A 14,572-nucleotide genomic window follows, 5' to 3' on the forward strand; every position below is an offset into this window, starting at 1 on the left:
GAGAGGCTTAAAATATAAGGCATCAAAGGCTCAGTCCAAACAATTTAACTATATATTCAGTCACTTTCCTTAAATAACATTGCTCTGTTTTAGGAAGTTTGAAAATAAAATTTGCAGATTGTTTTATTTTAGCTATAGGTTGCAACTCAGTCCTTCAAACAAAATATAGGGGCAATTTTATTTTACTTCATAAAAGTCTATGCAGGCTGCCATTGCAAGTAATCTGTCTCTTAGTCTTCTAAAAATCAGCCTGGCTCTTGTGGTGTGATTTAGAAGTTTGGTAATTTTGTTCTCATTAACATGTTAAGAGGAGCCCTATAGCTGCTTCTGCTGCTGCTATTGTGGTTGCCAAAAGATAAACACAGTTAACTGAGAAAAAACTTATAAACCTTAAAGACAAAACATTTGTTGAAGATTACTTTTAACCATTAGTTTTAGCATCACGGCACAGCTTGCAGGCACAGGAAGTTAGAAAATAAGCCATTGAAAGCTTCTGTCAGATAAGCTTTCTGACAGAAGAAAGCTTAAATGTTCCAGGCATTTTTTTGCCTGGAACAAGGCAAAAAAAATAAATTAATGATTTAATGATTTCTGTACTATGGCATTAGTTGAGTGATTTTAATGAAATGCAAGACACAACTTTTTATAATCCTTTATGTAGCTCCAGGAACTTTATTTGTTAGCCTGAACAATTTCACTGTTCTGAAGTGAAGTTTGGATTGGATGTCTTACGTCATACAACAACTTGATGCTTTTCATTAGATACATGATTATTTCCCTAAGGGGTTAAAAAGTATTAATCAGTTGTAGTTCCTTTTCTTTTAGGGTAAAAGAACATTAAAACATAATCAGAGCTACAAGATCACTCTAAGTGAATGTGGCTTTGTGAATATAAACCTTTTCCATTCAGTAAATGTGCAATCTGTGATGCACAAATGCACTAATCAAATGAAGTTCGCCTGGTTTAACACATGATTTCTTCATAGGCTTCAACAACGACTTGATTTCCCCAATCACTCCGGGGACTCTCTGGCAGTTTTTTTTATCCTGACTGAAAACCCCAACTGTTCAAACAAGTATTTTCACGTTGATTGTTCAACACGTCCCATCATTTTACTCTCTAAGTTTTATTTAATGTTTTGTCTTTTAAATATGTTGCTTTTATTTTATTTAGGTGACCTTGTGTGTCCTGAAAGGATTGTTTTAAATAAAATGTATTGTTAGTATCAGTAATAGTGTTGGAAAGGGTTTCTTTGCTAAATAAATACATAGATACTGCAGCATTTCTCAGGTCAAGAGCATCAACCATTATTGCAAGCAGAACTTTATAGAAATTAGAAGAACAAAATACAACTCTGATTGGCCTTTCTGTGCAGTTTTCTGTGCATTTCATGTATATTGTCCATAACGTTCACATAATTGATGCACCGACCAATACACACAATAAAGAAATATTGATCGATGCAGCTGTAGAAACCAGAATATAAACAAGCATTATGAGTGCCAGCATATTTTTTCATACCTATCTAATAAAAAAGTCCAGCCTATAAATGGCTTGTTTTCTGTACTATCTGATTCTGAACCAAAAGATGTAGACCTTTTATCTGTTTATGTTCAAAATCAGTCAGTCTTATCCAAATAAATAGACTACCAAAAACAAAACCTCACTGATTGCATATTGACTTGCTCCAACAAAAATTAGAAAGCCCACTTTGTAGGCCTGTAAATATATCATAATGTTCCGTATCGAACACCAAAGCCTTTACACTGACTGTTAAATGATCTGTTCTTGCTTGCAAATCTTGGTGTGAGATTGCACGTGCCGATGTTCCAATGCTTCATGCGTACGTCTCTGTGTTGTGGAAATACAATGAAAGCCTTGAGGGAGATGAAACATTCGGCTGCTTGTTTTCATTCATCTCTCTGTCTGTCCCCAGGGCATGTTCTGGCTTCAAATGAAATGGCCGCCTGCCTACCACATCGCTGCTAGTTAAATGTCATGGCACCAGCACACCAGATGGTGATGAGAGAAACTGTCTGTAAATAATGCAGTGATATAAAGTCAAATAGCAATTATTTATAATAAGAATATGTGCCGGCATTTGAAGAGTGACTCATTCTAGGTTTGGAAGTGTGCTTTAAAGCAACTTAAGAATTTTTCCACACTATCAGGTTCAGTAAAAGTGGATTAAGCCATGATATACACTAGTCTTTGCAATGATTCCAGTACTGTGTTGCTGCACTGCATGAAACATGGACTGGCGCTACAGCTCCAGTCTGAGTAGACATGTAGGCAGCAGCCAGTGCAGTGTTGCTGTGCATACGTCTTGCAGGTAAAAGAGACCTGCAGTGCTCAGGCCGCCGTTCTCTGTGGATTTTCCAATTTATTTTGAATGTAGGGAGCACTGTGACAAAACAGATGGGGCGATTACTGTATGTGCACACAAACAATGCAAGATGGATTTTACAGCTGCTTGCTGTTTGTTGCGGTGGAGTCAATTCCAGCAGAAATAGGATAACAGCAGTTCCTCTATTATATGAATTGGTTAAAGGTGTCCCATTTAAAAAGACTAAAGTGCTTAGAAAAATCTCTTTATCTTGGAAAGATAGCATCACGATGTCCTCATAAAGTTGCTTATATTATACTGCCTGAATCATACAGCCAGAGCTACAATTTAATACTTTGGATTAAGCTATATTTATTTGCTAAATGGACTATTCAAAGTTCAAACTATAAACTAGGAAATCTATTCAATTTTGTAGTTGTAGCATGTAAAAATGCCTTTTGCTGTCTGTCTTTGTCAGCTTATATATATATATATATATATATATATATATATATATATATATAACTCAAGAAAATCAATTTATATAATTTGGATCTTAACTTAAAAGATCCAAATTTAACTTAAAAAGAATCTTGCCTACCTCACCTGAATGGATGTCTTGTGAACAGAGATTTTCTGTTCACAAAAAGTGCAACAGAGCACCTCAAATACAATATTATGACTGACAGAAAATAGACTCGAGGCAAAACTCCTTTTAAAAAGCGGTGGAAGAAACGACGACAGAGATTTATATATGACAATTATATTGTTTCTGAAAAAGCATATTTTGTATGTAATTGCACATTTAAAGTTTTTTTACACTGTATTCATGCTAAGGTTTTTCCTAATGACTTGAGTCATTTTTTCATTGCAGTGAAGAAACTTTACAATCATTTTGTGACCAGTCTCCACTTTACTGGCACTTGACTCTTAGCACCCACTTCATCATAGGCTTCATGTTATATTGAAAACCTTCAATTATTCAGCTTCGTTTTCATGTATTCATAATTTTGAGAGACGGCCTTATATGGTTAGAAGTTAATAGTGGGCAATCTTATGTCTCTGACTGTAGCAGTGGGCGATGCTGGACGACAGACTGCAGGCCTTAAATCTTAGTGTCCTGCTGTGCAAAAACGTGTGGCTCCACAATATCTTCAATAGACTTTCATTAAGCTTTTTAAGCATGTGATTATAGTGTTATTTAGGCTTTGTCATTTTTAAAAATGTGATGGTAAAATGATAGATTAGTTAAATTATGCATCTGCATTGTTTTACATTCTTCCTCCTTGTGAAAATAGCAATACTCCTGGATCCAAAAAGACCAAAATGATGATGAGCATATATCGATGTGGTGCTTCATAAAGCAGAGACTTATGTCGCCCAGTCCTGTCTCATTTCCCTCTATCCAAACACTAAGTGTTTTTAGATGTGCTGAGATCAACTTGAAGGCACTTTTACTTAATGTCCTTAATTTGCTTAATGAGCTGAGAAGCCCAGTAGTCTCCCTTAATTCTCTTGTTTTGTTATTTGCCTTAATGGCTAACAGGTTGTTTACCTGGACTTCTTTCTATGCAAAAAGTTGTTTTACAGTTAACATTTTGAATTAACAGAAAATGATAGTGTGACATGACAAAAAGCTGAAATTTGTTGTTTTTTCTTTATTTTTTTTAATGAATGTTAAGGATTTGTGAATATAATTTTTGGAAAAAAACATATTGCCCTGGGAACATATTAAAAGATGGAAAATGGTAGCTGAATCTGATTCTGCACACAGCTACTGGTTTGTATGTGATAAAGTAGCACCACACTCACTTGTTTATGTCACACAAAAACTTTCTGTAAGTTCAGCGTGAGCCTTGTCAATATGCTTGAATTTATTTTGACATTAATATGAACAAATTCAAAACTTTAGATTTGAAAAATGACATTTCAATGTCCTAACCTGTGAAAGGTTTTAAGGTGCTGTTTTTAGTCAATATAAAATAAATGGCTGTGCACCAATTTGTTAATAAACATCTGTGTAGCTATATTGATTATTATTGATTTATTTTGATGTTTATTGTTTTTATCTTTATTCTGAATTTATATACATGTTATCCACTGATTTGGGTGTTTTATGATTGACAACTGGATATGTCTTCATCAATGTTCTCTTTATATGGAGTGTGACTGCAGCTTATCACAGCTCATCAGTCTATAAGAATATTTTATAGTCATTTGAAACAAATCTGCTCTTTCGCAAAGAAATTAAGTGCTTTCTTTATAGTTATTATTATTATTATTATTATTATTATTATTATTATTATACAAAGGTTTTAGTACAGAAGCATCCCTTACTTTATTTCTGTTACTTCCTAAAGATGTTGATTAAAACAGTTTCAGTATTTTTTTAAATAACTGCAGGTTTGCCTGTTTCTCCGTCAGTGTGCCAGTGTTTCTCTGTGTGTTAGTGACACGGTGTCATTGTGTTTTGCTCAGCTGCTTAAAGCTCCTCTCAGGGGAGAAGTCCTACTTTCATCCTCCGCTCCTCTGGGTCGCTCAGGCTGACTCAGCCTGTTGTCGGGAGCAGACTTCTGCCTTCTGTCTCTCTGTGTAACCCTCTGATCAAAGCTGGGCAAGAATAGCATTGTCAACCCGTAGCAAATCTGCTTAGACAAGAGAGCAACAGAGGGAAAGTTGCAAAGTGAGGGAAAACTCCAAGCCTACTTGAAAAGATTTAGGGTTTGTTAATGTAGTCAAAGCAAGAGCTGAGATTTTCAGCATAGAGAATGATCATGTGTGCTTGCATTAGGCTTCTTAGTTTTTATAGCTCAGAAGACATCAGGGAATTCAAGGCCAAGGCATTCAAGGCATTTGAAGACGCTCACTTCTCATGGTTTAAATGTGACAGCAGCACTGTTAAACCAGGTCTTGTAGTTAAAACTATCCCAGTTTAAGAAAATTTTATTTATCTTGTTTGTGTGTGTTTTTTTTTTTTAACAGAAGAAACAAAAAACTCTTTTATTATTAGATTATTTTCATCTCAAACTGCATCTGAGCTTGTATATAATTTGAAAGAGTTAAGTCTTTTTAAATCAAGTGAGCTGAAAGAGAAGAAAATAACTCATTTGTCTTCTCAGCGACAACAAAAGAAAAACTAAAACATCAACATCAGAGCAGCCTCTGCAACCTGTACAAAGTGACAGCTTGCCTTGTTAATGTCAGAGCTGCCAGCCGCCTCTAAAATGTTTCGGTCTTTTCTTCTGTCTTCACTTGGTGTCTCCATCTTGTTACTTTTTAACATCCTTTTTGACACGTAGCATCAAGCTTCCTGACTTTGTCATAGTCTCTTTGTCAGGTTTCATTGTTTTGGCATTGTAACTTTATGAAAGCAGAATTTGATTTGGACTTCAGCTGAAGTGCAAGCTTGACTGATTGGGTCATGTGTAGCCTATTTCTCACATCCCTCAAGTATATAGTTTACAGGTGAGCCTGTATAAAATAGGTAACAGTTCATTCTCAGGGTTGTAGAGAGACTTAACTTTTCCTGTGTAGAGTGGAAGTCTTATAAGGAAACACCTCAAACATTCTGCTTTTTTATGTGACATTATGAAAACATCTAAAGAATTCAGCAAAAATATCTGGAAAAAAAACAGTGGACCTCCATCAGTTTTCTTTCTTGAGAAGAATTTATAGAATGAGACAAACAGCAGAACTAATTGTCAATAGCAGTATGTATTGGCTCTTAGAAAACATTGCAATGTGGTAATTATAAAGAATTCTTTCAACATTTCTATTCATTAACAAATTCAAATTTAGGGTTATTTTTACCTTAAAGTAACTATAGCTACAGTTTTGACATCTGTTGTCTGTATTCTTTCTGTCTGTATTCTTTTGAACTTGATCTCCTAGTTTATTTGACTCTCTTTTAGACTCAACACCAAATTCAGAGAAGTTTTAAATTGTGTTGACTTGTTATCCTGACTCACAGAGCTCAGAGTGTTAGATCATTTTTATTGGTTTTTACAATCATAGCAAGCTGAATTTGAATGGTAATTCTCTTTTGAAACCTTAATGCAAGTCAAATAAGGAGGGGAAGCAATTTATCACCTCCTGACTCCGTGCAGTTTATAGTCATTTGGTTCCCTGAGCATTTGGCCAAAGATCTTGGCATTAGTCTTGAAACTGGACAAACAGCCCTTTTCTTCTTGCAGTGGCCACAGAGGATATTAGACACATTCATTTTTTTCCTGTATAATGATTAGTTATATAAGGTGTTGAATAGTTTTAGCATAATGGTTTGAAAGGGAGACTGAATAGCCTAGGCATATAGACATATACACTAACAATAAGCAGGCCAATCTAGTGTTACTTATGATTACCCAGCCAGCAGCATAAAATACAGTCCCATTATGACCTTGGTAAACAAATTTAACATTACACAACCTCAAAAGCTACTCTTCAAGTAATTAATGGCTTTGAGGCCCTCTAAGGAATAATATGTGTAATTTGTACCCATTAGGATTGTTCTCTTGTTGCTCATTGTGATTTAAATGCAAAACCAAAGTCATTTTCACAACATTAACTCAACTTTGCTGTAATAACAGGTTGATGAAAGGTATAATCCGTTTCTCATTCTATTTTTGCACCCTAGTGTCATTAGCTTAGGGATCCATTTGTCTCGATATATTTGAGTATTGAGTATTTTAATGTGTTTACAAAAAAAAAAACAGATTAGGTGATTAGGGCCAAACATCTTAATTCTGGACTGTCTCCAGCAATCGTTCCCTGAACAACACTGGTGTGTAATCTAATTTCCCTCTGATGAATCCTGGATGTGACGGCTTCTTTGAGACAGCTTGCTTGTGCAGCTGTCTCACAGACAGTGACCTTCCACTGCTGTACCTGTTCATAAATTTGGTTGAACTAATCAACAATGATTCATATGTAGCATAACCCAAAGAGAGACATTAGCCACATTAATGGCCACTACACTGGTTCTGATAAACTGGAATGCCCATTTGCTGCAAAGCTCGTAGTTAATTAATCTTGAATTGCAATATGGTTCAATTTATTTAAAAAATACTTTTAATGTGTTATGTGGAAGAAATTAAATGCATTTGAGACATAATGGTTTGCAATGAAAGTTTTTGTAACCCTTAATATGGAAGTAAATATGTGCCATCAGGATTTTAATTAAGAATGCCTCTGAAATTTGAATGTTGTATATTTGTTCTTACTTTTTCAGTAAGTACATTTTAACACTGAAAAAGTAAGAACAAACATACAATTTCAGACATTTTTAATTCAAACCCTGATGCACATATTTACTTCCATATTTAACCACTCACCTTTTGTCATGTCACAACCACAGAGATGAAGGTATTTTGCTGTTTTTTATATACATGGTGGACCAACTCAAAGTAGGGTATAACTATAAAATAAAATTTACACATTTTGTTCATGTCTTTGGAAATTGTACGAAGTGCTTTTGTATTCTGTCTCCCTTGTTGCAGTTTTGTTGAACCGCCTTTCACTATACCTGCAGCTATAAGTCTTTTGGGGGTGTATTTTACAGCTTCACAAATCTGGCGTCTAAAATTCTTGTTTCAGAGATGTTCAGTTAGATTTATTTCTGCACTTTGACTGAGCAAATTGAAAACTTTAACCTGCTTTAATCTAAACTCTTCCAGTGGAGCTCCAGCTAGACCGGGCTCAGGGATTTATAATACCTAACAGGTTTCCCTCCAGTGTTGCTGTTACAGGTGGTTATAAAGAGGAGGTGCTTGTAATTTATTAAAGACTCTTCCACCAAGGAATAACTGTGCGTAGCATAAATTGTAGCTCAGAATATTTACTTGAAAAGGCATTTGGCATCTTATAGCTTCTGATTTGCTGTAAAGATGGGAGAAAATCACTTGTTGACAGGCCATAACACTTAACTCTTTACCAACTCTGACAGAACATTTGTAGCAAGTAGGTAATGCATAGCTTCACAAAATGACTTTCATTAGGATTTACCGAAACTAATGTTTACAGATGTACTCATCTGATTGCATCTCTTTTCCATGAAATGAGCGCAGCGAGAAGAGTTAATTCTCTTGAATGGAAGTGACAAGTGGGATCATCTGGAATCACTGATTGTATCTGTGAAATGACCCATGAGGGAGAATGCTATAAATAGCCAAATGATATAATTACCAGCTATTATTTATCAAGAGCATCCAAGCATATGAAGAGAATAACCGAGGCAAGCTGCCCAGCCTTACTCATACAGGTCAAGTGCTCTCGTTGTGGAAAAATTATACTGCAGGGTTTGGTGACAGATGTCATCATCCATGATTCACTTCAAACCAAATCAAATGTGAAATGTTTCTTTCTGATATTTCCAAAAAACCCAACGGAATATTGAAGAAGCATTAATTACGTAAATTTGAATTATATTCAGGTCTAAGCCCCGTCAAGTGATCTTTGGACTCACTCCCACTTAGCCCACAAAGGAGCAGCTCACTGCATGCAAACCACACACTCTCCATCAGGACTACATTACTTCAACAGCCATCAAATCCATTATAATGCTTCATTGATTTAAAGGAAACACAGCGAATTAGAGAATCGATCGAAGAGCTAATGCTGTACATGTGAAGAGCAATTATAGGATTTTTGTAAGAGCTTACTAAAAAAATTAAAACAAAACAAGTAGCTGCAAGCAGGTTGCCCATTTTGAATCAGAGAATTTCATTTTAAAAATAATTATTCACTATTATTATATTATTCACTATAAGTTTTCTCAAAAGAGCATTTGCTTCAAAGGTTGTTGACTAGATCTAAACCCCATTTTACCTTTGACTCAACTTCAGAGTGAACCAAATGTAAAACCTCAATTCAAAATAAATTTTAATCTCTTTGTGTCTCTCTTGATCAATAAAGTCAATTAGTACCTATTTTCTTTCAATAACTTAAAATATTTTTCAAAGCTTACAATAAACATGCTGCTTATAGAATGCTGTTGTAACGTAGAAGTATGTATACATACATAAAAATATCAAAGTGTAATGCACGTTCAATAATGTTGTGTCCCCATTAAATCATCTTGTTTTATCTCATTAAGTTACTGAACAATAATAAATACCTTCTGTTACGACCCGACTAGGGATGGCCAGATGATAATATAAAGGATCCATCCTCTTCAGATCCCAAGCAGCCGACACACACGAAGTTGAACATTTTATAATGTAATTTATCTTTAAAAAGATGTATTTTTGATTAAGATGTTACAAGTGGAGCATATGGCTTCTGAGTAAGCTATAATGCCAAAAACAACAAACAAAAGGAAACTTTCTGAATATTAACCAACTTACCTAATTGAAAGTAAATAAATCAAATGGCAAAAACTTACCTCAATAATAAAGAAAAACATGAGAAAACTAAGGAAACATAAACGGCAGCTCATTCCTACAAACTCCAGAACTTTACATGGTGTTAACCATGTGTGGCCCGTTGGGATGAGCTGAGGATGGATGGCAGGAAGTCCGGTCTGCAGCTTTTATATCCGTCACCTCCAGGAGGCCACCAATTGTACGTCTCCGTCGTCTTTTGGGAACCAATCAGAGACAGGCACCTGCACACTCATATTTGCATAATTAAGTTGACGATGCTAGTCGTAACACCTTCTTTTATGCATTTGTCAAACCAATTAAAAAAAAACAGATATTGTACACATATTTAAGATGCCAGAGTAAAAGTCACAACAAAAACATGTCTCTGGAATATATGTTCTTGTTCTCTTGTAATATAACAGAAGTCACTAGTTATTCAAATCTTAACCAAATCAAAAGCCTAAAATACTCTGTCTACATTTACTGTATGTCACTAAATACTTTATGGATCTTTGTTCTAACTATAGTGAAGGCACTAATGCCTCTGAATTATTACCTTTGCCCCTGAAATATTCCAAAGCATACAAACCCTACACCTCGTTTGCACAGCACTGAAAGCATAAAACAGACATGATTGTTCTTGACACAGTGTAACGGAGGCCCCTGAATCATATCTTTCAAGCATTAACACCAAAATTGAGAAAGCAGATTGAACACTTAGATGAAGGAGCTTAAGTAATCAGCCTTAAAATGTATCTGCCGTTTGGGAAATCAGACTGACAGTCATAAAGATTTCCTGGATGGGTGAGATTATGAGGAGGAAACGGCAGATCCCGAGGTGCGGAGGGGGGAACTTTCTTTTTTACCAATACAGAATCATCACCAGAATTCTAAATGAGTAAAATAATCAAATTCATGTAGATCCAGATTTTCATCTAAACCCATGTTACTTAAAACGACTCTGGTACGTTAAGGGTGCTATATTTAAAAAGTATATAGTACAACAGAGTATAGGTTTTGAAAGTGAAGAACCTTGTGCTTTAAAATCTGAAATTGTTTTTTTTTTTTCTTCTTTCAGTTACATTTTTGTTTTTGTTGTCTTTCAACAATTACTTAGAGAAATGTGGGCCTGAAAATGATGTTTAGGAACCCAGATAGCAGAAAATGGATCTGTTGCTCTCGGAGTAAACAGTCACAGGTCTGTTTGTTCTGTTTGGTCTGTTTGTTCTTCTTTCAGGTTGTATCTTTCCCCTGTGTATCAGACAGGATGTAGCAGACTGTGTTGATTAACTTGGTTTGTCACAGTAACACTGAATGTTTCTCTCTTCAAAAACTTTCTTTTGTTCTTTTTTTCTACAATGTATCACCTTCTTTACTTGTTGATCCATTGTCCTGCCAAAGAAGCAGTAGTCTTTCTCTATTATTTTTTTTCTGTATCAATTTTATTAAATTTAATAGGCTGTTTTTGTCGAGCTTGAGTTCAGGTTTACATGTATTGTGTTTTTTTTGTTGTTGTTTGTTTTTTTGATGTTTTGTTTAAGGTGGGGCATTTTTTGTAACAGGTATTTATTATATGTTCTGGTTTCTTGTTTCTATTGTGTTTGCCAGGCATGGCTGACTGAGATCCATGAATATGCCCAACAAGATGTGGTGCTCATGCTGCTTGGAAACAAGGCAAGTGGTCAAACAAACTAAAAAAAAAAGAAAAATAAGTTATTTTTTATGCCCTGTTTAATTATGAAAGTATTTTAATGTCCATATATCCACACATTTGGGAGTCAATTCAAGTTTTCCGAATTTGTTTCTTATTTACAACGATCATGATTATTTCTGGTCTTTTGAATGGATTGATTCATCCAATTTTTTGAATGTCATGTTTGTTGTTGGAAAGGACGCAAAGGCAGAGCAAAGTGTTTGTTGAAAAATACTTTTTTTTAAATTACAGACTTACAGAGCATGACGTGCAATGAAAACTGACCCAGGTTTATGATACTGAAGGTCTTTTAGGCTTTACAATGATACTTTGAATACAGAGAAAATGTCTGTAAAGCAGTTTTGCTGGGGGAAAAAAATCTAAATTGTCCTAAAATATCTATAGTGTGCTAAATTTGACTGACTGATATTTAGAGCACATGTTGTTCGAAATAATACTTTTTTAGTAAAGTATATTCTTTTGTATAATTAGTCGCTTCAGTTAGAAATAGAAACATTTGTATCACTTCCTTCTTGTAACAAAACACCTAAAGAACTTATTAAAATGCTTCAATATAAAGTTGTTCTTTACTTACACAAAGATGGTTTCTTTTGGACTTGGTCGATGTCAAGAAAGCTACTGTAGCTTAACATACAGAAATGACTATTACTTAAAATGGTAAAGGTCCTGGAATTAAACTATAAAAATAAATGCCCCTGAGATGAAAGAAAAGTTTAAAGGAATGTTTGAAAAGACTGAAAAATATATTTCAAGACAACTTTACTATAGAACCAAAAATTATTTCATCCATTCAGCAAGTCATTGAGAAAAATATCACCCTTACAATCTTCACAATCTTTATCAACCATCATTTTGGCTGACAATAGTGTACATGACCTTTGGGGTAAATAGGATCATATATCAAAATTATGGTTCATGTTTTAGGGGTAATTTGTAAATATAAAACTTTTTGTCACCTTAGGCTGATGCCACTCATAACCGGGTGGTAAAGAGAGAAGATGGTGAGAAGCTTGCTAAGGTAAAGACCTGCGAAATGTGTAGGATTTTGTTTAGATTAGGTTGTAACGCTGCAGACATTATAAGCTCTAGTACAAGCTCTGTCACATCAACACTGAGAAAAATAAAGATAAAAACTGATAAACATTCAATGCTTTGACTCTGCAGGAGTTTGGGGTTCCCTTTATGGAGACCAGCGCCAGGTCAGGGCTGAATGTAGAGCTGGCGTTCACTGCTGTGGCCAAGTGAGTATCCTTTTTTTTTCCTGTGGGTGTTGGAGACATGGTCTCTGAGAGGACAGGAGACAGATGTTTTTGTATAATTTTCCAAACTCATATAGATTTGTTAGCAATTGTTAAAACAAGAGGAAGACAACAGACATGTTGCTTTAACAAACCTGTTTTCAGAAGAAATTGTGGATATTTGCTTTATACTTAGTTTCCTCACAGTTGAATATGCTGATTCACTACAGTTCACTAGATTATAAATTGTGGGAAACATTTTTCAAGACTAGATGAAATTGATATTCTGACATACTCTTCATCCAATCTAAATGAGTTTTGGGTATTTTATGAAGAAGAACGGGCAAATTTCTATAAGTGTTAAACTAGTAGAGACATAATATTTCCAATAGTTTGGAATAAGACAAATTGAATAAAAGAGCTACTACATTGAAAGTAAAACAGTAGCTTTACTTTCTAAAATATCAAAACAGTAGTTTTACTTTCTGTTTTCTTTTTTGTTTTTGTTTCACTTTAGGGAGCTGAAGCATAGGTCCATGAAGGATCCCAGTGAAAAGTTTAAGCTGCATGAGTACGTGAACAAGGAGATGAAGGACGCTGGCTGCTGCAGGACCTAAATGGCTGAAGATGTGTGTCCATGTGCCGATTAACCGTCATTTTAATGTTGGAAATCATTTCTGGACTTATGAAGGACGATGAGTTGTCTCCACAGTTGTAAAATCTTCCTGACATTAAGTTTCTCTTGTTTAAATCCTTTAATATTCTTCTACTCACCTAATTGTTTCTTTAGCTATGAATGGAGACCAAGGTTAAGATTGAACATATAAGACAGAACAGCTTAGTTAGATCCATGTTAAAAATGAACATTTTTACTTCTCAAGGCAGCTGTACTGTCTTTGACTAATTATTTTTGTTCAAATTAATTTATTCACAACATGATTCTTTTTTTCTTTTGCGAAGATGCTTAGTTGCAAGGCAGCTTATTTCCCACATGTCCTCATTATTTTTATCTATATTGGCAGCTTTTGTTAGAATGTTGTGGATTATTAAATCTAGTTGTGTTTTGATGTTTCTTCTGTACATGTTTCAGTGACCATAGACGTCTTTTAGCAGGCTCCAGGGGGTCGGGTTGACTTACCAGCACTAATTCAGAATATTTTGATGATTCATGGGTGAACATTTGGGGACTTGCATCCTTTCATCACACAGTAAAAGCAAACTGTTGTTGCTATTTTTGGTACAAAGTTACTGATGAGAAGAGTTTGAAAATTCCTATGTGTAAAAATGTTTATCTTGCATTGTTAACTTCTCTTTGTCATTATCTAATGTACTTTTTTTTATCTTAAGCCTAATTGGGGTAGCACCGTGGATAGTGGTTAGACCTGTTGCCTCACAGCAAGAGCATCTTGGACTCAAATTTTAGCTGACATTATTCTGGGTGGAGTTTGCATGTTCTCCCTGTGCATGCGTTGGTCCTCTCCAGGTACTACAGTATTGCTCTCACAGTCCAGAATCATGCATGCCAGGTTGACTTAAATCACCCAGAAAGTGAGTGTGTGTGTGTGAACGATTGTTTGTCTGACTTTTCATAAGTGTTGGCTCTGTGATTTGATGACATCTTGTCCAGCGTGTAACCCATCAGTCACCTGCTGACCATTTGAGAAAGGCACCTGCTGTGCTGTGACAATGAAGTAGAGCAGAGATAGGAAATGAATGGATAAAACAATTAATGTTTAAATACTATTATGTATTAGGTGTTAAAATATGTCAAGAATGTTGGTTGTACATACCTATTTTTTCCATATTTAAATAATTATAATAAAGCTTAATAGTACCTTAAAGGCACTTACTGTGGTGTTATGTTACATGTTGTATTAGAAATAGGGATGTGCTGCTGATCCAAGTCCCTGAAGGAACTAAACTTTCATTACCTGC

General features: G+C 35.0%; 1 protein-coding gene across 2 annotated transcripts in view; it reads left to right on the forward strand.

The window, feature by feature from the left end:
• LOC116735744 (ras-related protein Rab-26-like) overlaps positions 1-14,478 on the forward strand; it is a 41,248-nt gene extending 26,770 nt beyond the window's left edge. For both annotated transcript variants that reach the window (XM_032587814.1, XM_032587813.1), the window contains 4 exons: positions 11,294-11,359; positions 12,361-12,417; positions 12,564-12,640; positions 13,155-14,478. In XM_032587814.1, the coding sequence (XP_032443705.1) occupies positions 11,294-11,359; positions 12,361-12,417; positions 12,564-12,640; positions 13,155-13,254 (300 nt within the window). In that variant the 3' untranslated portion in view covers positions 13,255-14,478. The remainder of the gene's footprint in view (positions 1-11,293; positions 11,360-12,360; positions 12,418-12,563; positions 12,641-13,154) is intronic.
• Positions 14,479-14,572: the final 94 nt, after the last annotated feature.

This window comes from Xiphophorus hellerii, chromosome 16, assembly GCF_003331165.1.
Source record: "Xiphophorus hellerii strain 12219 chromosome 16, Xiphophorus_hellerii-4.1, whole genome shotgun sequence".
Lineage (NCBI taxonomy): Eukaryota > Metazoa > Chordata > Actinopteri > Cyprinodontiformes > Poeciliidae > Xiphophorus > Xiphophorus hellerii.